The sequence below is a fragment of the Emydura macquarii genome, unplaced genomic scaffold (assembly GCF_026122565.2).
Source record: "Emydura macquarii macquarii isolate MOO-44397 ecotype Brisbane River unplaced genomic scaffold, CSIRO-AGI_Emac_v2 contig_71, whole genome shotgun sequence".
In the NCBI taxonomy this organism is placed as follows: Eukaryota; Metazoa; Chordata; order Testudines; family Chelidae; genus Emydura; species Emydura macquarii.
Genome location: NW_027130208.1, coordinates 1,583,868 through 1,607,988, shown reverse-complemented (window position 1 = coordinate 1,607,988; position 24,121 = coordinate 1,583,868). Strand labels below are relative to the sequence as shown.

At 46.1% G+C, this 24,121-nt stretch overlaps 1 protein-coding gene across 2 annotated transcripts in view; it reads left to right on the top strand.

The window, feature by feature from the left end:
- FAM107A (family with sequence similarity 107 member A) overlaps positions 1 to 5,605 on the top strand; it is a 57,787-nt gene extending 52,182 nt beyond the window's left edge. For both annotated transcript variants that reach the window (XM_067541292.1, XM_067541302.1), the window contains 2 exons: positions 363 to 519; positions 2,107 to 5,605. In XM_067541292.1, coding sequence (XP_067397393.1) covers positions 363 to 519; positions 2,107 to 2,214 — 265 coding nt within the window. In that variant the 3' untranslated portion in view covers positions 2,215 to 5,605. The remainder of the gene's footprint in view (positions 1 to 362; positions 520 to 2,106) is intronic.
- Positions 5,606 to 24,121: the final 18,516 nt, after the last annotated feature.

Here is a 24,121-nt window from a genome sequence, read left to right as displayed (position 1 = left end):
ATTAACCGATGGCTAAGTTGTAAAATCTTCATGATGTTATTTTGTTGATTGGGTTTCACACGTGGTCTGGGGGAGTGGACAAGCCCCACCCCAGAATTACTGTTATTTATTTTGATTTTGGCGCCAGGACTTGGGCCATTATTCAGCTGGGGGAGGCAGTGCCACTTAGCACCTGGACCAAAGCCCACTGAAATTGCTGGGCGTCTTTCCATTGACTTCAGTGGGCTGTGGCTGATTTTGGCTGAAGACTGGCCCCCCAGATCTCTCACCCAGTAGGCTCTGCACACGTCTGATAGTGACTGGACCCTGGGCTGAAGGTAGAAAGGGCTCCAGCTCAGACATCCTCTGTGTTTTATTCACAGAGGCTTGGGCGTGGAGAGCAAGCCAGAGCTCCAGCGCGTGCTCGAGCACCGACGGCGAAATCAGCTGCTCAGGCAGAAAAAGGAAGAAGAAGAGGCAAAGAAATTGCAGTCTCCATTTGAACAAGAGCTCCTGAAACGCCAGCAGAGGCTGGATCAGGTAGAAACTGAATTTCAAATCACTCCGAATGCTATAGTAAATGCCCCACACAAGGTCTGGAAAGCTGGAAGGTGCTTAAAATGGAGCCACATCCAAAGGGTGGGTTTGCGCTCCATGAGAACTAGTCCAGGGCTTTATTCCTGCCCCGAGTGTTAGGGGTCGCTAAGGAACTGCAGGGGCTGAGTGGCGGCGCACCAAGCCATTCTGGCCACAGCGGGCAGCCTCTGGCAAAACACCTCCCAGAGACCGTGGGCTGTGGTGAGTCTATAGCAGAGCCACCCAGGCATTGCTGACATAACATTTTTCCTCAGAAAATGCCATTTGGTCACAGCCAAAACCTTTCTCGGGGCTTAGCTGATAAACAGAGGCAGCAGGGGTGGTAGAAAGAAGAGATTCTCTTTTCTCTCTCATTCACCCCCGGCACAAGGGCATCCATAGAATATTTACCCCAAGCAGTAACTCCAACTGTCACGGCTTACGGTACGGCATCAAAATGGTATCAGGGTGAGGATGCGCCAAAGAATTAGCTGTTGCATATTGAGGCTGATGTAAATATTAATTGAATTCATGGTAATGGAAAAAATCTCTTGAAGGGGCAGCAAGCAACAATTACATGGATCTGACTTGTTTTCATTAATCCAGACTAATTCCGCCTCCTACACTCCTGATTCTAAACCATTCAAAACAATGCCAGCCACTTCCGCGTGTGTGAATGCTCCAGGCTCGCTCAGTTGGGATAAGTCTGTTTAATAAGACAGCATCTAAAGAGTGACTCTAAACTCAATGAGTTCATCCCCAATAGCTGAATTCAGGGGATCTTCATTTTCTTTTTTTGCCTTCTCCCTGATTTTGTGTCCAGGCCCAGCCTACCTTCAGTGATCTCTTAAGTACACTGTCAGACTGCTCCAAGCCTGGCTAATACATGGACTAACCTTATTTTTATTAAACAATTTTATAACAGGAGGAAGATTTTAGAATATCTTGGTTTTATCTTGGCTAGGGCTTAGCACTGCAGGGTTTTGACTTTTACTCTGGTCCTAGCCCTTTGGGGATCTCACGTATCCTTTAAAAAAAAATCACTTGACTATGTTTGAGTTACTAACATTTGCACTCAGAATTTATCAGGAGTGCACCAATTTTTGAAGGCATTAAAATTTGACTTGCACAAACGTAAGCCAAGCAGGGCCCCATCTGATGCTCTTTTAAATTAAGAGCCAAATCCAGCGCTATAAAAGCAGACAACTGAATGAAATTCATTCCGATTTTACTCTCTAATTTCTCAAACTGCATCCAAATACAAATTGAAATCTGTAGCTGTTCCAGCTGTAATCACTAAATTAAAATAATATTCTATAATTATCCATTGTTCATTTCTGTAGGGACAGATTGCCACCCTTACTCACGTGAAGTAGCACCTTCCTCTATAAATAGTTCCACCCAAAGCAGTGGCACTAATAGGGGAACACAATACTGCTCAGTCTGAGCGAGAGCTGCAGAGTTTGGCCACTAGTAATTAAGCATGACTCACACTGTAGTGAATGGACTGTTTTCTAGCATACAGGTAACGTTCCCTGTTCTTTAATTTAGCTGGAGAAAGAACAAGAGACGCATGAAGACCGCGCCCCAGAATTTATTAAAGTAAAAGAAAACTTGAGAAGAACATCAACACTAACGGGGAAAGACAAAGCAGTGTAGCATCTGCCACAGCTAAATGGAGGATCGTTTCAAGCTGGCGCTAATACCTACACACTGACATCTCTGTATGTGGTGGACATTTACAGCCGTGTCCTTGGGGCTACTTAATGTTACTAATGCTTGCTCCAGTAGAAATGCATAAAGGGCTTTCCCGTCCAGGACAGGGTACTTAAATGGTACAGGTGCCGCGTTTACCAGTAGAAGTACTCACATGAGGAGATGTGGAGGAAGAGGATATCATTTTCCTCTCAGATTGTGGGGTCATGCTAACATCCAGGCCTATTAACTCTCGGTTTACCCTTTGAGATACAGCATATGCTCAAGATAGAGGCATTTGTGGAGTGACGGCTCTCCAGTAGATTTGGGAGACCCCCCCAGTAATCATTCCAGAGGCTAAATTTCAAAGCCCTATGGCTGCTGGTCCTGACATCTACAGGGCAGCAGCTATAGTGTGGGAGACCTTCTTGGAAATCTGTAGGTGACAACTTCAAGGGATTGTGCTGCCTATTGCCGGGAATGGCCGTGGTGACTCGCAGGGGCTTTTCCAGCTGTGATATCTATAGTCCGATTGTTTGATTTAAGCCTTGAAGAAGCTATGTGGCCTCGCAGTACCCCGTGTATATCCGCAGTGAGAAAATCACACCCCGTGTCTGCATATTATTCCGAATCAGCCTTGCGAGGCAGGATGGGACAGGTCTGTCCTGGCATCGGGCCTGAAATTTCACTGGAAATCTTTTTGCAAACTAGGATGTAGCCAGCCAGTAACTGGGCAGGTAGCACACTGGGATGCACCACAGAAGTCAAAGGCTAATGTCAGACACTTAAAGCAAAGACTGGGAGTTCTCAGCAATAGTATTAACCAAACAGTACACTGAGCAGACATCAGGTCACCTCGGACCAGAGAAGCTTATAGAGAGAACGCAGAGTGGCAGATTCACTGACTGTTTCTTCTCCCCAGATTGTTGGGCTTCAGGTCCTCCCCCCACAGCTAGACAGCTGTTATTTTAACAGCTCTGAGAAGAGTGTTCACGTGCATTGCTTGAGAGCTGGTGTAGGCTGAGACGGGGGATCAGGATAAAGCCCCTCCGACCTATCAGACCTTAGTGCTACGCATAGTTGAGCCCATGCGTGTGTTGCCGTGGAAGATGGGGACCTTGTACCATTCCCAGTCAGAAGTCCCATGCTCCTAACCCCAACGCCAGCTTCTCCACTTTGAGGAAGTTCAGATCGGGAGCAAAATTCTCTGGCTTGGGCCCATCTTAGCTCCTGTGTGCTCAATACAATGTCAAAACACAACCCCCAATGGCTGTCTTTGGACACCAACCATCTGATTGCAACAGTCAGGGGCCGTGATGAAGGCAGCAGATGACTGAACAATAGCTGCTGTCTGAGTCCCAGTGGGTTCACACGCAAATTCAATGAGCACTGGGGATTCATCACATCTTTCTTCAACAGTTAAAGCAAACCCCACTGACACATTGGTCTGGGGTCACCCCAACCGAGCGGAGAATCTGTTATTTCAGGAGACGGTTGCTTATTCTGGCAGTTTGAGGAAACATCTGACGCAGAGCAGCAAGTCATGAGCAGTGACACTTGGATCTCAGGGTACTGTGACAGCCTTAACAAACGCTGGAAGCCCTTAGCTCAGGGTTCTCAAAGTGGGGGTCGTGACACCTCAGAAGGGCGCGAGGTTATGGGGGTAGTTGCGAGCTATCAGCCCCTGTGCATGCCAGTAAGGATGGCACGGCATGGGGAGGGTCGTCACAGCTTGAAATGTTTTCAAAGAGGATCCAAGCAAAGGAAGTTTGAGAACCCCTGCCTTAGCTGAATCCGGTTAATGAGAACTCCATCGCACAGCGTGGGATCTGTGGAGGTTAGTACCGCCTCGCCCAGCACGTTCACTCTAAACAAGTGTTTGTTTCTAAAATCTATGGCCTCTGGTCACCATAGAGCCAATTAAATCTGAAATCAGCCACTACGTCCTTTCTGCTACATGCAGCTTTCCAGTTTTCTTATTGTGAAGCAGTGTGGAAAAAAACGGCGTTGGTTTTTTTAAAAGAGAAATTACTCACGGACACAAAAGGAGAGCTGTTGGGACATTTCATACATGGCTGTGAAGACCAACGTGTTACACCTGCTAAGTAGCATCATCTTAAATAACATTGCTACTAGCCAGAAATAATTGAGCTGGGTTTTGTCTGGCTATATTGCTTTCCTCCCAGGGGTTACAGCACTGGTTAAGTTGTCTTCATTAAACATGTCCAAGAAATGAAATAAACTAACAGCACTTCTCGAAGGGTGAAATTCACCCCAGTGCAGCCGGCTTGCACCAGCTACGCTCCGTGTTAATGGCTCACCATAGGTAGAACACAGGGCCATATGTCAGCTGGCAGCCACACTGCACTCTGTGGTGGAGAATGAGCCGTGCAGAGGAGTGGCCAGCAGGTCCACATGCTGCCCAGATCCACCGAGCACTCCATATTCAGTGACAGCCCAACAGCTGGAGTAAATCAACTGCCTGGTTCCCTACACTCTGTTCCACACTGGGGGAGATGATTCCCTCCTCTCCAGTCCCTGCATTCATCCCCCAACACAGGGCAGGAGAGAAGAAGAAGTGAAGCCTGCCGGCGCTGGCTCTAAGATGGTGCGTGTTTGAAATGAGGCTGTTCGTATTTAAAATTGCATCGTTTTCAAACACAAATGCCCTCGCGTGTGTGACGTGGCAACCAGCTCAGGTCTTAAACCTGGAAGAGTTTGAAAAGTCTCCTGGCCGCAGATACCATTTGTATTTCACCTGCCCCGAGGAGACGAGTGAGGCTTTGCTCCTGTGTCTAGGCAGGTTCTGGTCATGACCCAGGAGTCCAGCTGCCATGTTTGGCTTGTGAACGCTGCCGTGGAATGTTTCAATCCAAAGGAAAGCAAAACGGCTTTCACTGAATTAAAAAACCCAACCTGGTCAGTGACAAGATGTCTATTATTATGCTGGGCTTTGGAAAACCTTTGTTGGTTTTTTGCCTTCTTTTCAATAAAAACCTAAATGGTGGGCCTGAGCTTCCTTCTAGCATCCCTTTAAAATGCTTCCTTAAATAAATGTGATTTACCCAAAAGATGCACATTCCTAATATTACTGATACGACACTGTTTGCATTGTTGATGCTATCTAATGATCTACATAGTATACATACTGTATGTGTGTGTATATATGCACTTATATATTATTCAGTTGCATTCAAATTAACTGGCGTTGCTCTCATTATTTAATGCACGCATTTCTGAAGAAAGATGATTAGCAAATAAATCAAGTGATGATTGTATATTTTGCTCTTTTCCACAAGGCACTGAAAAAGCTCCATGGATGGAGGCAGACAACAGCCAAATAAAATGATTTCAAATTAAATCACTGGCGTCTGACAATGATTGGTCCATTAGTGCTGCAGTATCAGGCGCAGCAAGAAAACGTTTTCATCTCCGCAGGCCCGGTCCCGCAGTCCTTGCCCACCCAAAACTCCCACTGAATTTGCTGAAAGTTTTGGGTGCACAAAATATGCAGGATCAGGCCCCATCTCTGCATATTTAGTGCACCCAAAACCCATCTCGGGCCTTACCCACCCACTTAAAATCAGAACCCTTTATTTTTTAACTTTCCAAACTGCGCCGTCGAGGCCCAATCCTGTAAACACGACCGGTGCGGCGCTGCCTCCCAGAGGCAATCCCATTGAAGTCAACGCAATCATGCAGCTATTGGAGAGATTCCTTTTCCTAGCGGACACAAATACAAAGCTGACTTTGAATTCCCAGCTCTAAGCTGACAGAAAAGAATGGAACCATGGCAAAGCTATTCCACTGAACACGTCCCTCCGGTAAGGATCACAAGCCCCTGTGACGCTTTGGGGTTTACCCAGGCCAGGGAGGGGTTGTGTCGCCTCCTCCGCTGTAACCCTGGGTGCGTCTGAGTTGCCACTTTTGGTTCAGAGCTCTGATGCCAACAGCCTGCTTACAGCACAGTGCCCTCGCCCTGGCTTCCACCAGCCCAGGCGCGCCTTGCAGGGTGACCCCCCAACAGCCTCTCCAGCCCTGAATTTGCCCAAAGCTGTCTCCTCTGCACAGCTCAGCCCCTCTCACAAACATTAGCAAGTCTGCCGGCCGCCGACCTAGCCTGCGGATTGAAACGCTGCAGTGCGATGGGTGAGAAATACAACACGGTTACGTTTATTAACACAGGACAGAGATTTAAGAGATACCAGCAAGAAGGAACTGGAATAGAAATGGTTACAAACAAATAAAAGTGCAAATATTACAAGTGGCAGCCCCCTACAACCTGGGCGTTATCAGCTCCACTCTCAGCAAGCAGGGGCAAACAAAGTAAAAGCACCTCTGTTACTCATCACCTGAACCATCAGCGCTACAGATGTCGCCATCCCACTCAGCAGAAGGAAGGACCTGGCTGTGGAAGGAAAAGAAGCTGAAGCTGCAAAATTCCGATCTGGACCATGACCCCTCAAATCCAGGTCAGGTCTTGGGGGTGGGGTCAGCTGTCAACAACACTGGAATCCAGATTCAGATTGGCCGAGGAGGGAGGTCACCTCTTTATTCAAAGCCAAGGTAACTGATTGGCTATTTCCTTTTCCTAGCACACACACTTGTGCAGGGAAATCTGTAGCCCTACAGAAGCGCAGAGCCCTTGGTGTGCTCTGAAACCACCTTTGTAGGATGCACTGATGCATGGCCTGGACTCTCTCTCTCCCATCAGTCTGTCACAGCTCTGCTTAATGAGCTGTATACCTGCCTTGCCCTCACAAACGAGATGATTGATTACATCAGCAGGTGGCAGTAACACTGCCCCCCCTACCCTCAACCCTTCTTTTGCAGAAATGCCAAGTTAGTCTTTCATGTCACTGGAGCGCCTCTTCTCCGGAACGATATTAGGGAAACAATCACGTCTGGTCTTAGACGATCCACTGCCCCGTCTAGCTGCAATCAGCCTGCTTCCTTCCTGGGGTTCCTCTCACTGCCACAGTCGTTAGCCAGGCCTCGCAATTAGTACAGACAGGCTTTGCGACACTCAGCCCCAGAACACTGTGACGGCTCCTTGCAATACAATCGTGCGCTATGAAGCGCCGTATTTCCCGCTCCCCAACTCACGTCTGCCGGCTGCCTCGAAAATGGCACATGAGAGACTATCCAGCCTTTACGCCCCAGGCCGTGCGAACTCCCAGAGCAGTCACTGCCACACACACGAGACATGGAGGGCCAGCGCCCCATCTACACAGCGGTGCCTTCCTCTAAAGAACAGACTGCCCCCCATGCTGGGCGCCGCTACCCATGAACATCACGGTGTCTGCGTACAACGCACGTTCCTGCTCTGCCCCTTGCTCTGCCCCAGCTGCCAATACATCGCCAGGTGCCACTACAGCCGTTTACAGACTGGGCTGGCTCCAGTCGTGCGAGTATCTGGCTCCAGCCCACAAGTGCACAGCGGAGGTCAGCTGACAGGCTCCAGGTCAAAGCCCTTTGTACTGGTACCTTGCGAGGCTGCGGACAGTGGAGAGGGCACAGCTGCTTCTCCTCCGGGTGACAGCGCACACGTTTATGGGTGTCAGGCAGGCTGCAGAACATCTGGGGTGTCTGTGGGTTGCCTAGACCCCTGGCTGGTATAGCGGTGCTGACACAGCCCTCTAGTATAGACGCAGCGTAAACAGGCAGAAGGCATTCTTCTACTGGCATAGCCACACCACCTCCCCAAACAAGATCCGCGATGCTGACAGAAGCACTCTTCTGCTGGCAGAGCTGTGTCCACACTGGAGGTGTTGCCAGCGTAGCTGTGTCGGCCGAGGAGTGGGATTTAACTCTTCCTGCGACCTCGCTATGCCAGCAAACCTTTGCAATGTAGACCAGGCTTCTGTGGGTGAGCCGAGGTCCCTGACTGTTCATTTAGGAGAAGGAGGAGAGCCCCCTAAACATGATTCCCTAAACATGAACTGCACAGCTACACACGCCGGAGATGATGCGGACTGACAGGGGTTGTAGTTCTCATTCCTAGAAATGGCTTCATTTTTTTCACTGCTCAGGTGCCTGGCCCCTATGGATAGATAAAGCTTTGTCATTACAACTGTGCTGTGACTACAGCGCCCGTGCCGTTAACTCAGACACAGCTACACAAAAATCCCACTATACCAATGTCAGAGAGCCACTCCAGTCTTCTTGTATCAGCAATCTGTTTATCAGCAAGTCCCCTGCGCACCATAAGCCTGGATATGAGACCTACTATGTCAGTGATTTGCAAATCAGATGTGATTAAAAAAATAATCCTGCAATGAAATCTCCCAGAGAGGCTGGTTTTACCTTCTTTGGTCTTTATTTTAAACGTAAAGCATGGAACCCACAAACCCACCCAAACCATTAGAGTAATGTTTGATGCACAGTCTAGTCTGATAAAAGCAACCATTTAAGATCATGTTAAATTGCACCCTGGACAATATTTTGGATTTGAATCATTTATAAAATGATTTTTAAGATGCCACAAAAGTGACCAGTTTTATAACAGTTGAAATATAAGGCAGGACCATCATGTAGGTGAAATATGCTGAAATAGAGTCAATATACAGAATAGTAGTTGTCACAGCACCTTTTGTGCGAGAATACTTATTATTCCTGATGCTATGAGTGATAAAACGTGTATCCTAAAAAATATAAGATACTGCAGAAAAGGACAGTAAGAATGATCAGGGGCTTGGAAAAACTCTGACACCAAAAAAAGATCAAAAAGATTGGGATTGTTACATTAACAAGGCAACAGATCAGAGGGCACATGATAAAAGTCTATAAAATTACTGAAAGGAATAGAGAAGGCAAAGTTCTGTTCTTTCTGTCTCCTAATACAAGAAAAAAGGGGCATTCAAAGAAATTACAGAGTGGGAAATTCAAAACTGACACACAGAAGAAGCTTTCCACACAACATGTAATTAAACCATGGAACTCACTGCCACAAGAAATTGTTAAGACCAAGAATTTAGCAACGTTCAAAGAGGGCTGGGATGTTTATATGAATAATGAGGCTAGCCAGAGATTTAAGAGTTAATGCTAATAAAAAGGGTATTGGAGGGAATATAAAATCCCATGTTTCAGGGTTTAAGCCTAGCTCTAACTAATAAGGATTTGGGTGAGACCTTCATGGGGAGCAGATTATCCCACATCTTCCCCTGACACATCTGGTTCCGCACACTGTCAGAGACGGGGCACTGGGCTAGATGGACCCTGGATCTGATCCAGTCTGGCCACCCCCTATGTTCCTCTAATCAATCATAAATCAATCCTAGGAGGATTTTAGGTGGTTGATGGCTATTTTGTATCCGCTCTCTTGATCTCTATCATGTAAGGCGAGATGATAACGCCGTCTGCAAAGGCTGTAGTAGAGTTTTCCATAAGGAAAACCTCGTCTCGGACAGCAAATGAGGCATCGTTAGCATTGCAAGAAGTGACTGGTGGTGTCAAGGTGAGGCAAGGGGCTCACATATGTGGCACTTTTCCCCTGGAAAGGTCGAAGTGTCTCAGAGGGGTGAGCAAATATTGTCCATCCTGCATACAGCTGGGGAAACCCAGGCAAAGAGAGGTTGAATGACCTGTCTGAGCTCACACGCTGAGAGAGTGGAAGAGCTGGGAAAGGCTCCTAGTTCAGCACCCGGCAAACCCCTTGTCTGTGCCGGCAGACCCTGTGAGCAGAAAGTACTGGGCCCTCCATGAGTTCAGACACCTGGGCTCTAGGCCCCAGGGAGCAGCTGGGTAGGGAACGGGCAGGACCAAAGTGCATAGGGTAAATACTAAATACAGACGTGTCTCGAGGCTTCCCCATGGCAGGTTAAAATCACTTCTTGCGAATAAATCCCAGAACGCTTCCTGAGAAAGTTGGTCATTTTCTGGAAGCCCTTTTTCCCATGACTGTAGTGAACACTTTATATTGATTTCTCTGTTTGAATGTTTCATTGAGTCCATTGTTCCAGTGAGTCAGATATTAAATGATGTCAGATTCTGCTCAGGGGGTTTTCTAGCTGCATCCCTGGCACTTTAGCTGATTGGAACGCTTGTGCCCAGAATAATAAATACAAGACCATGACATGTTTCCTTCATGTCAACTTTGTTAAAAGTTTTCTCATATTTATTCTTCAGCTGCTTATCAGAGGCTGCCTGGCCACCCCAGATGCATGTCTGCACCTCCCATTAAAGTTGTGGGCGTTGCACCTGTTTAATGGGGGTGCCTGATTTAGTGTAGAACACACCCCTATGTGTGTGTATAATAAAACTGGGCTTACTCAGACAACCCCTTTGTGCTGTAGTGAAATGCAATTCCACATGTGCACTAATAATGCAATGCCTGACATGCTGCATCACATCAGCAGTATGGAAATAAAAAGTATTCAGTAACAACTAAACTACAAAACACTAATCCAGCAAAGAAAGTTTCTGGCTCCCTTTCATATGAAAACATGGCAGCAACAGAATATAACTGAACACTGGGGCAGGGGGAAACATCCTCACCCACAAACCTTATCTTACCACTCTACGGTTCTACAATGTAGTTCTAGGTAGAGCAGTTTGCAGTGTTGTTATAGCCATGCAGGTCCCGGGATATTAGAGCGACAAGAAGGACAAGGTGATACCTTCTGAAGTTGGTCCAATAAAGAAATATCACCTCACCCACCTTGGTTATTGTAAAGCAGCTCATTTTGATGTTAGGATCTTACAGAAGTTATTCTACGCTAAAGCCCTCTGAACTACACTTGTCTATTATTCACAGCCCTCAAAAACACGTTGTTTAGCTCTGTGGAATTGCTACATTCAGAGAGAAGGTGTGGATCTGTGTTCAGCTGGAGATCATTATGAGCCCCAACTAAACAGACGGCAAACGTTCTGTACCAACCACAATTCAGCATTCTGTGCTGCAAGCTGCCGAGGCGACAGGCCCAGACGAGAAACAGTAAAGCTGGGGCACCACAATCCAATCCAAAGCGAATTGATTGAATACCTTGAGCCAGAAAACGTGGGTCACCCACTGCTCAGTGTGGGTTATGCATCCGTCTCCCTGCCCCACCCATATCCCATGCACAGGAACCTCCCAGAGCGTGGGAGACAGAACACAATGAAGGCAAGGCAGTGAATATAATAAAGGCGAGCTAGCCCTATGGGCTACAAAGCCCATTGATATACTGGAGAGTTCTTAAAAAATGCAACATTCCAACGCCTACATTCTGGCATGAAAGGCACCGTTAAAGGTGAAATAAATCTGAAGAATTGTGCCATGTGGCCCAGGCTCCTTAAGAGAGAGTCACACGACTTTGCTGTTTAGCGCAGGATCACCTTTGCCTTTCCAAAGTGGTCACGGCGTTCATTACTGGCTTCTTGCCATGGCTATAGTTGCAACTGACACAGGAAGCGAGGACAAAAAGCCACAGGCCTATCTGCTCCGTCAACGGTAGTTACAGGTTCCAACCAGGTTTCAAGTTGCTGTTATAAGGCTCTTGGCCTGCTTTGTATGGCTCTTTAGAACAAGGGGCCAAGGTCCTGCTCAGAACTGGTTTCTCCTTTGTTCCCGTGCTGCCCTGATGTGGATTTCCTGGAAGCGTTAGCACTGATGTGTCATTTCAGAGCAGAGGGTCTCACAAAGAAATTGTTGGTGGCCTCAGAGTGCAGCCACCCACTCTCGCTGGTGTCCACTCTGGCACTTTGTTCTAAAGTAACTTAATTAACTTTAGGAAAAACAAACAAACAAATAAATGCATGTTTGTTAGTATCACGTTTCACAGCAGACGTAGGAGCCAGCGGGGGGGGGCTGTGAGAAGTGATAGTAAAAAACATACAAGTATTTTCACAGCAGACTTACTCAGCCCTGGCAAGCGTGTGGACAAATTAAGGCCTGGAAGGGGAGGTGGGTGGAGAGGCCAGGGGAGACAGCCGGGAGGGGGCGGGGGGCTAGAGCCTGAAATCACGCAGCCAGAGCCCGCGGCCGTAGCCTGCCACCCTGGGGCTGAAGGCCAAACCCCATCTCCCCCGGGAAGGTGGGGCACTCATCAGCTGTCTGCTCCTCCAGCGTTGTGCCGCCGATATCTCCAGAGGGGGGACAGGGCCCAGCCCCTGTTGGCAATCCCAGCAACCAACACCAAGGCAGTGAATCCAGGAGCAATGGGGGGAGGCGGGGGGGGAGCCACTGCTGTGCCCCTCCCCCCACCAAATCACCATCCAGGAGGCTGTGGCCACAAGCAAAGCCCCTGCCTTGGAGTAATGCTGTTTTAGACGGTCTCTCATTCAGCTCTTCGGCCTGGCTTCGTGGAGCTCATAAAAGATTGAAATGAGCACTATTCTCGCCCTGCTGAAGCCCATGCTTACGGAGGGCTCATTTTCAGTCACCTCCCAGTAATCTGGAAACGGTGAAAAAAGGGATTTCTTTTTCGTCGCGCCGTGCAATGCCTTTGGGACGTCTGCGCATGGTCTCATTCTACAGCAGCTTCAGCGTTCCCGTCTACAGCACAAGCACACGGAACATTAAACTACCTGGCGAGCGGCCACCTGAACAGAGCTGGCCCTAACGGAGAGCTCAGTCCCACAATGCACTGAGTGCCCCCTGCCTCCTAATAACTCTTGTTAACTCCAGTGCAGCTCCGAGACAACTAAACAAAAGAGTTAAACGGTTTGTGTGTTGTTCTGAACAGAGCCAGATGAAAGGCAACGAAATCCAAAACGCTCCTGATTTTAGGTTTTGAAATTGAGCCTCGTCCCAGATCCTGTCAAGACGTTCAGTGAGATCCACACACCTTCCCAGTGACCCTGAGACTGATTTGTGATCATGCAGACAGCTCATGGGAAGCTCATGGTTTTACCAAGAAACTAGTAGAAATGAGGAGTTATGCATATTGATGGGCGTGGGAGAAAATACTTCTGTGAACCTCTGTAAACCAAACCTGGTGAGTTTCACACAGCAATAGTTCCAGTATTACACAACGATATATTCTGGAGGGGTCTGTGGAGGGTTCTAGCATTATAACAAATCCAGGAACACCAGGAACTCCATATTTGTAATTATGCTCCATACCCTGGCAATATAGAATGTACCGATATGAACGTGACAGTGGGGTTAGAACTCAGCTGCTCTGGCTTCAAGACAAGGGAACTACGTGAGCTGTAGGAAGCTCTCTGCTAGCAACGGAGAATATATTACACTGCGGAGCCCTTCTGATTCCAGCCAATAGACAGCAATGGAAAAATACACATTTAACAGCCAGCTCTTTGTTGACTATATCTATGGCTCTGAGTGAGATGTGCCGGAGGTCAGACTAGATGATCATAATGGTCCCTTCTGACCTTAAACTCTCTGAGTCTATGAGAACTTGAGATCTTCGATGCATTAAATCCCATTTAACTCATTCTCATCTGTCAGCAGCAGATACTCAACTCCTGAAAGGCATTTTTAATAAGTGGAGTGAAACCTGAAATCACAGACTTAATGCCAGCCGTGGCTTGCCTTACTCTGAAGATGCTGACTTGGAGGGTGTGTCTTACAGCAGGCAGAGTATTATAAGGGTCTTAACGTTTGAGGGAAAGAAAGGACACCCAGTTGAGAAGAAGGCGAAATGAAGTTAGTATTTGCTGTCTCCTTATTTGCAACGTTACTTACTCTCTTTGGTGCAACAGATGCAGGTAAGAAGTCAGGTACATTTCTTTTTGAACTTCTGTTTGGAATGTCTTAACTAGGATAATTCAAGGGCAGCTCAACTCCTGAAAAGTGACTATGTGAAAATGACAATTTCTTGCTCAACAGATCTATTCCTTGTGTGTTTTCAGAGTCATAATTACTTATAGGATTTAATGCTTCTCAGCCATCCAGATTCTTCTTTTTTTTTTTTTTTTTTTGTGAATCATCAACAGAAGTGTTCGTTAAATTTGAACAACAGAGTCATTCAGTTACACCTGTGCAAATCCACTGATGGGGATGGTGCTACACAAGTGTCGCTGAGAACCTCATTTTAAGACACTAGAGATACATATGTGTCAATGAAGACTTAATCTGGCCTGCAGAATCTCTACTAGGGATGATGATGCATGAGAAGAGGAGAAGTCAGCTTGACTGTTAAGGTCCTGGCTTCATTGATAGTTATAAAAAACATCTTTTAATTTGTAAACTGAGAACATTCGACATGAAAATCACTGAGACATGTTAAACATGGTCATTTTTCAGGGTAGCACCACCCTTTAAATAGCAGATGACAGTAAATGTGTGCATCTACACAAATTACCATGGTCCTGAAATATATTTAAACACTATCAATAATCGCCATGATCTTTCATGACAGGATGGATTTTGTGCCAAATGGCTTTGACTCACCCCTGTGTTACTCCAGGGTTAATGCTGGGGGGTTTCCACTGAAAGAACCAGGAGCAGTAATTCTCCTTACTAGGATGTTAACAAGTCAGACATGGGTAGCATTACACAATTCTGTTTCCTTCTGACTACCTCGCAGCAAACAGTTTTAATGCGTTCTGCTGAAACACTACCGTCAGGAATTACTGTTAGGCTTTTATAGAGAGCTGGATAGGATTCAGAGAGCTGCTCTCTGGGAATGAGGCTGTGAAAATCAGGATCCAGACACCCTATGGGGAGAACAAGAAATCTGAACCCAGAGAATAAGCAGCTAACTTAACTAATTGTAAACAATGTTGTTGTGCTATAAAGATACGGTAAGGGCTTTTATGAAACATTCTGAACGTGATGGACATTATGAGCTATGTATGCAGACTGGGTTATGAATGTATGTATTTGCATATATAGAAAACTGTGCTCAGAATTTGTGCTGCAACATTCAACTCCACCTGACAGCAGGCAAAAGGGGGGACTCCCTCCTCAACCAGCCAAGACTAGCTCCAAGCAGTGTTGTACAACCCAGGAAAAGACAAATGGTGGCCCACTAATGTTAAGGGGAAAACAATCAAACAAATCAGCCAAACTTTCCCCACCCTGGAGAACAAAAAGAAAGGAAAAGGAAGCTTGAGACTGAAACAGTTTTGTGCAGAAACTGAGGGACAGTGGCTTGGCCGGTGCTGTTTGCAACATGCTGAATCCCTTCCATGAGAGACAAGCATGTTGGGACATTATTCAAAGGCAATACGGTAACTTGTGTTAGAAGGTGGAATTTATCTAACAGAGACACGTAAAGCTTGAAGTTGCTGAAGCTGTATGTTTATTTTCTGTGTAACTTGTCTGTGTTGCTTTCCCTTGCTATTTCGTCTCTGAATCTGTGATTTTTTTTTCTCTATTAAATACACTTTTTCTTTATTTTGACCTCAGGCAGGTCTCTGTTGTGCAAATTGGGTGGAATGTGTGTGCCAAAGTGAGCTGGTTTCATTCTTCTGGGGGTGATGAACCAGAAGGGAGAAATCCAAGTGTCTGGAAGTTCAGATCTTAGGAAGGACATATTTGGGGAGACTCGGGACCAGAAGGGTTGTGGGAGTCACCCTGCAAGGAGTGATGAGGCTGGTGGAAGCCAGGGTGAGACCCAAAATGTCACAATTGCTTTTTCCATTTGTGCAGGCAGAGAGAAATAGAAGTCTTTGAGTTTACCCATCCCGCCGCACCTTCATGATGCGGCATGTTCCTATCGTCTATAACTCTCCATTAACATGTTACAATGATTTGTCCCTTTTGTAGCACTCTTGAAGAAATCAGATGCTCTGGAATTCTTGGGCAAAGTCCGCAAGAGTCGTGATGTGGATGGAGGCTGTGCTGGTGGAAGATGCACCTCTGAGGAAGACAATGATGTTTTTGATGACACAAACTTTGCGGTTAGTAGATGGCATGCTGTATGGGAAGCTGGAGGGCTTGAATTACATCGTTGCCATAGGAATATGGGATTACTCCATTTGTTCCATAAAGCTTCACTGTGGTCCTTTATTTGCCTTAATTCACGTAGAAAAAAGTAATCGTAGAAATGTAGGGCTGGAAGGGACTGTGCGAGATCATCTAGTCCAGCCTCTAGCACTGAGGCAGGATCAAGTAAACCTAGACCACCCCAACGGTTGTTTGTCCAACCTGTTCTTAAAAACCTCCATTGATGGAGATTCTGCACCCACCCCCACCCCGCCTTGGAAGCCTATTCCAGAATTTAACTATCCCTATAGTTACAAAGTTTTTCCTAAAATCTAACCTAAATCTCCCTTGCTGCAGAATAAACCAATTACTTCTGTCTTACCTTCCACGGACATGGAGAACAATTGAGCACTGTCCTCTTTAGAACAGCCCTTAACATATTGGAAGACTTATCAGCTCCCCCATCGGTCGTCTTTTCACATGACTAATTATGACCCTTTTTTTAACCTTTTCTGATGGGTCAGGTTTTCTTTTATCATTTTGTTGCTCTTCTCTGAACTCTCTCCAATTTATCCACATTTTCCTACCGTGTGATGCCCAGAATTGGACACAGTATTCCTCCAGCTAAGGCAGGTCAGGACAGTCAACTCCCTTGTCTGACATACTGCACGCCGGGTAATACTCCCCAGAGTTAGTGTCATTATTTGCATCACCATAATATATATTTTTTAACAAATAGATTCTTTTCAGCAGCCTTTTGGGCTGTTGCACAAATTGATTAAAGGGGTCACAACGCACCTGAAAGGATATCCCCAGAGCACACCTCAAGGATGCTATATTATAGCCACTCCGGGCTCTCAAAGTCTTGAGTATAACTGAATCTGAATGAGTGGTTCGAGAACACAAATGCATGGTGTGGGATAAGAGTTTGTTTATTAATTATTATTATTATCATTAGTGGTGTAAGGGGCTTCATGAAGCCTCCAGAACTTGGGGGTTGGAAAATCTTTATGAAATTTCATAAAACATTTTCCCACTTCATTGACACGATTTCCTGGACCATCTGCCTCAGTCTTACTCTCTCTTACGTCAATGGGAGCAAGGCCCTTGTCAGTTCTGAAAACGCCTGTAAGGTCACCTCCTACCAATGGGCCTACCATCAATAAGGGATAATTACTCAGCGCTAATTCTGTTTGTCCCAACCTCCTCGCCTCCCATCCTGTGACAGCCAGTCAGGACAGGTAACGTCATGGCTCAATTTATAGTAAAGCAGGAAGGTAGAATAATTCTGAGGGCGTTCCCATATCTGTATAAGCTCTGGTCAGTCCTCACCATCCTGAATACCTCTTGTAGGATAACAGGAAACACATGTAAGTATGTCTACACTGCAAAACTCATCCTTGGAACAAGTCTCAGAGCCCAGGTCTACAGACTGGGGCTTCTAGAGTTCATGCTACAGCATTAAAAATAGCCACGCAGACATTCCCGCTTAGGCTGAAGCCTTGGCTTTGAAACCAGGTGTGTGTGTGTGGGAATGGGGGGGAGAGGGAGGTCGCAGAGCCCAAGCGCCAGCCCAAGCTGCAACGTCTACATGGCTGTTTTTAGCACTATAGCAAGAGCCCAAGTCTGTAGACCCAGGCTCTGAGATTCGCTGCTCCAGGTGGGGGTTTTTTTGCAGTGTAGACCTACCCCATAACAACCTTAGATTAAGACCTTGAATCATCCTGGTACGTTGCATAATCTGCAGTGATGAAATTCACTCTTGTGCAGCGGGCCTGCACAAAGACGTAGGCAAAACTTAAGGTCCACATAAGCTTCCAGGGCTAAAGCAGTGTTCAAGTCCTTGAATGAGCGCTCTAAACTTCACCCCAGGTGAATCACCTTCTTGCTCTGCTCCAATGATCCCCACTGCACAGTATTCCCAATGGGATTCAATAGTCACTAAGAGTGTAAAAGCACAATATGTTATTTCTGTTGTGGTAAAGGGATCTCTAGTCACTAATTTATGAGGAAGGGCAACTGATGTGGTAGCTGTCCCTATGGGAAAATATTTTTTGGAAAGAGCAAGCAAAGCAATGCAAAGTCACAGCCAGATTTGTGTTTGTTTGCCCTGTGTTAGCCAGGTTGACATATGTATTAAAGCAACCTAAAAACATATCTCTTTTTGTTCCCCAAGGAAGAGTTCTGGCATTTTTATCTTTTTAGGAGTTTGTTACAGCGCCTTCACAACTCTGGGAAACATCAGGTATATATATCTATATACCTCTATCTACCTTTTAAAGAATGAAATAGGTTTTTTGATTTTCTTCTACCTAATCTGGACTATAACGATCGTATGGAGTGTTTTAGCCATGCTGGTCCCAGAGTATTAGAGAGACAAGGTGGGTGAGATGATCTATTTATTGGGCCAACTCCTCTTGGTGAGAGAGACAAGCCTGTGAGTTCCACAGAGCTCTTCTTCAGATAAGAAATTTCTCTCTCTCACCAAGAGAAATGGGTCCAATGAAAGCTATTACCTCCCTCACCTCGTCACTCTATTACCTATCAGTCATGTTCACAGATTTTAAGGCCAAAAGTGACCATCCATAATGGTCATCTACTCTGATCTCCTGCATCGCACTGGCTGTAAAAGTTCATCCAACAATTCCTGCATTAAAGAACCAATGACTTATGTTGGAACCACAGTCCTCGGTGCCAATTTTCCCAGCTGAAATTCAAATAAATTAAAGTCCCCAGTTCAAATCACCCACAATTATTTGCATTCATACACAGCCCCCATTTCCAGGCCATCTGGGCATCACACGTTCAACTGAAAAACTGACCAATCCATATGTTTGACATAAGCCCAAATTCTGACTCGTATTTATATTGTGATGGAAACAAGAGGCCCCAGTTGGCCATGAGGTCTTATTGTGCCAAGTGAAAGGAAGAAAGAGATCACACTTCTCAGAGCTCACAATTTAAAGCGATAAATACCAGACAAAGGGTGGGAGAAAGGATGCAGCACACAGGAAGAGGGATGCGGTGAGGGTGGGCACATCCCGTTAATGCCAGGACTTTTTGTCTTTACTCTGTTTGCTTTATATATATTACAAAAACGTCAGCGTTAGGGGGATTGTGGGGCAGTCAAGGGTGCAGCGGGGGAGAGGGAAGAATTATGGAAGGGAGAGGAAAGCTGAAGGGCAAAGACAAGAGGGGTTGTGAGAAATAAGAAGCATAAAAGGAATGAATAGTGAGGTTGGGCAACTAATGGCTGCAGTGAGGACAAAGGGGGACTAGCCACCACCGGGAAGGCAGCATCACTAATTTTCTTTCTTCCCTGTCCAATACTTTCAGATGCATTTCCACCCAATGACAGAGTCCCCACCTGAGCCCACCGTGATTCCTCAGGTACTTTGCTTTTTGGCAGGATGTCTGACTTGAAGCACACTCTAGAGCACAGTTCAGAGAGGTCTTTGATGAGGAAGGAGAATTAAAAGCTGATGTGTTCTACGGACTCGTCAAGCCAGGACAGAGGAGGGCCAAGAGGAAGCCGTTGTAAAACAGATGATAAATCACATATGCTGATGCTCATGGGAGATTTTAACCAGAGAGAGAGATGCAGCGGTCATCCTTAAAAACTACCATTGCTAGCTTTACCATAGCTACAAAGATCAGTTACCTTGGTATCAGCAGTGTCCCTGCACTAGTGCTTCCAGTCAGCAGCAGAGGGAATGTTGGCAGTTCAGAAGCAACATAATCTGTGCACCTGAGGCGAAGTTAGCAAGTTTTAAGGGTGATCACAGACCTCTCTCATTAATTACCATCTCCCACACGCACTAGGCCATGAGACGTGTCACCACTACTACTTGCGATCCCGCTCTCTGGCTGGCTATATTTGTTTCTCCATCTTTCCCCATCCCACACCCCCAGCCCTCTTATTTGTCCCATCCACCTGTTACATCGTGTCTTCTAAGACCATAAACTCTTTCAGGGTGGGGACTGACATTTATACAATGCCTATAGAGCGCATCTTGGTGGTGGCTTTTAGATGCTACTGCAGTATAATTCCGCTTGGAAGCATTCAATTCTCATCGATAAATGTTGATTTCACCATACACACACAAACTGATGACAAATATCCATTGATAATTGAAATTTACAGACAGGCAAAGTAAGAAAAATGCTTCTTGAGAGCTTATTGGAGTTAGATGTAAGGATATTTACTTTGTATAGTCTGATGTGATGTTGCCAGTTTGTGTTTTGATGGTTATAAAGATTTAACTTTTTGAATCTCAGTGTCTACAGTCATTATATAATTATTGTCTGCCTCCCATAATTTCCTGCAACTGTGAAAGTTTAAATTGACAAAAAAAAAAATCTTAAAACTCACAATTTTGCACAACTGTGAACATTTATATCAATAAAAATCTTTTTAAAATGCTTAAAAATAAACCATTATCTGTTAAAATTATAAAAAAAATAAAAATTGAATTCTTCCAAACCCAAGTATAATGTTCAATAATGATAATTTTCATTTGTCATCTTGCTTATCTTTTCTACATCTGCTTCAGTGACATCTAGAGCAGGGAGCATCGTTTTGGATGAATAGCTTTTTTGACAAAATGTGTCATTTGGGGTTTATTGAATTCAACTTGAATTCGGCTACTAGTTTTGGTTAAAAAAATTGAATTTCTTTTTTTAAAGTATAAATGTTTTGTTTTGACATTTTCAAAATGAAATGTTTTGACTTTATGTTTCAAAGTGTTTAGTTTTAAAATGTAAAAAAATGTTAACAGAAAAACACACCCGAGGACTAAACAAAATGTTTCATTCTACCCGAACAATTGTTTTCCATTTTTCGTTTTAGCAAGAAAAACTTCCATTTCAGTTTGACCCAAAACAATTTCCTCCGCCCCCAGTTCTTTGGTTTGCCCATCAAACCAAAAAAAGAAAAGAAATAAAGCAGCTATTTGCTCAGCCCTAGTGACACGCTCCTGCCTGACCTGGGGAGTCCACAAACACAATTGTTTATTCTCCTTCCTCCCACATTCTAAACCACAGGATTTCACTGCTTCCACTCCCAGAATTATCCATCTGTGTACCACTATTCACCTGCAATACCTAGCTAGCTCCTGCAGAGAGGTGAAGTACACACACAGCCTCATCAAGGAGGGTCATTTTAACTCTGCTTGGGTTAACTATCTGGCCAAATATCCTCCTAGCCAAGTGCAAAGTGACGGTCTGACGCTCCAGAGCATGTAGGGTTCATTCATTTAATTAATCTGCAGGAGTCTGCACCGTCATCTGTTCCGCCTGACAACTCCTCTCTCTGATTGATGCCGCGCACCTTCCCCCTCTGGATTCACTGGTGAATGCTCCGTTGCGGTCAGAAGAAACATTTAGTCCTTGCTTTCCCACAAGTAGAAGAAAAAGTAGCAGAAATTGGCTACTTGGAAGTTATCTTGTCTGTATTAACTCTGATTAATAAAAGTATGTGAATAACAATGAAATGCAACACTCCCTGACTCAGATAACACAGACAAAAATACACCAGGCTGCTCCCTCCTCCCAGCAACTTGTATTTTAGCTACATATGTATGGGACCCCACATGTCCCCCCAGGTGTCATCTCTGGACCTTGCTCTCCATTAGCACCTCCTCATTGAAGTCAATGGTGAGTTTTATTATTTTATTATTGAGACTAATTTTCTATTGGCTTTATCTCTCTGAGAGAGTTAACCCCTCTTTTACCAGCAAAAGCAGCTCTTTTGAGACTCAGGACAGTAGACTCCCATGCTTAGGATTGGACATCATGGTATAAAGGACATAGGCCTTCCACATGCTGGTAGGAAAGGGATAGCTACGGATGATTTCTTCATTCATTATTTGTGTTTTCAATAACATATTCTGACAGTATTTCATTTCAAATGCTATTTTTAAAAAAACCCAAACAAACCTGAAAACGTGCCTTAAAAAGAGTTTGCAGCACGTTTGAGTAGCTGGGATAAAAAGTAAGTACATTTCGGGACAGCACAGAAGAGCAGGAGTCTGCCAGCATGGTTTGGGGCAAAGCGGAGAGGAAGTAAATGTTAGATTTCAGTTGCTTCTATCAGGTCTGAAGCATTCAGCTCTTATTTCTGAGTTTTACCTCGTAATTGTTACAAATCAGAACAAGATGCAGAGAATTAAATTCAGTGTTATCTTCAGCCTGCAGGCGTCCACGTAACACATTCCTGGGGCTGTTTGGTTTTCAAATGAAGAAACAGATTTTCCCAGGAATTTAGCAAACTGTGTCAAGGGCACCATTGCTTTCAGTTAAGTTTTCAGACTCCTTCAGATACCAAGGCAGAGAGAACGAAAAGGAAGGACCCGTGCAAAACGTTACCATTTTTGTTAAAGATACTTATTACATTTTTATCTTGAAAACGGCAAGTTTTCACTTTCACTGAAAGGACTGAAACGTTTTAAGTGAAACTAGTGAAAGCGCCTGCACAGCTCCTGGCCCTCACCCCTTTTTAAAGAGGTACCCCAAGAAGCATGGGCTTTCGGGTCTTTCTGAGATGGTGGAACTGTGAAGACTGAATGAAGCTCTCCTTTGAGCGTCTTCCCAAACACACTCTTCATGCAAGGGGCTTTTCACAAGTGCCAACTATAAAAACATCAAAGTCTTTGGTTCTGAACAGTTTTGCTTCTGTTAGGAATTGCCTTAAGCTAAAGTGAATCATTGACAGTGAGAGAGAAAGCAAATATTAACTGTTCTATTATCAAAGTAAATCTGCATTCCTGTGACTTTCAGTCACACACAGGTCTTCACCCTCAAGCACTCCCGCGGCAGGGAGCAAAGCTCTGGTGCGCAGCAACTCAGACAGGTTCATGAATGTCTGACAAAAGTCCTGTGCCATTAAACATCGGCTCGCTGCTGGATCTCAGCAGCAGACACGCAGTTCAAACCAAGGCTTACAATTCTGCTTTTGTGAAACAGTATTTCCTGTCGCCTCTTCTCCTGATTAGCCACTTCTGGGCGGGGGTAGCGGAGCTCTGAGGTGGGGACAACTCCTCCCGGTACAGAGGCTCCTCCATGACGCTCTATTGCCCAACTTTACTCCCGACTTTGCCTTTTCTGCACACAAACCTGGGGGGGAGGGGGCATCGAAACAGTCTCAAGCCCTCATGAGGCTGCTAATTTTCTAGCAGCTGAAGATCCCCCAGCACCTCCTCTCCATTGTTACCCCACCCAGCAGCCACGGCTGGAGGTGGCTGTAATAAGGAGCCTGTGTGGGCAGACGACTCAGCAGCCTAGCACCGCAGGGCGCGTGACACCAACTGAACGGTGGCTGCCGTTCCCTCACAGGCTCCATGCTGCCACCGCCTGCCACGGTCTCAGGCCCCCAGAGCCAGCCTACGCCAGTGTTTGAGAGAGATCGTGAGGGCAACATATGCCAACCAACGCGGGGCCTCAGCAAACACGGCTGCCCCGAGGAGGCAGGGCGGCCCTGCGAGGTGACGCCAAGGGAAAATACGGTGGGGAAGGGGCAGAGATGGAGAGGGCCGGGGGGCAGCACAGTGGGGTTGCAGGCCTGTGTTCTGCTGCAGCTCAGACCAGGCCATCACAATGGTCCCGCCTGCCCTGACAAGCTACGAACCAGGGGAGGTGGCAGAATGGAGGGGCCAGGGAGGAGAGCGCCTGGAGGGAGATGAGGAGGGGGCAGAAGCCTGAGGGGAAAGGGAATATGAGCGGGAGGGCCAGGGAGCAGGTGGGGGTCGGAGATGGAGGGAGCCAGATGGGGGTGATGGGGCAGGAGCTGGAGAGTGGGGAAGGCAGAGGGGGTCTGGAAGGGGACAGAGCCAGCTCTTGCAGCCCAGGGCCAGGGGAGGGACCGTGGTGGAGGCTGCCCCTGCCCCAAGCTAAGGAACAGGCCTGGGTTTGCGTGTGCACATTTACAGTGGAATTTCCACCCCGAACCGGTCTCACACCCAGACACGCTGGGACGAAGGGGCAAATCCTCAGTGGGCCGACCCAAAACAAAACCACTTTTAAAAATCAACCGCACGATACGTGGGGGAGACGCCTGGGTCG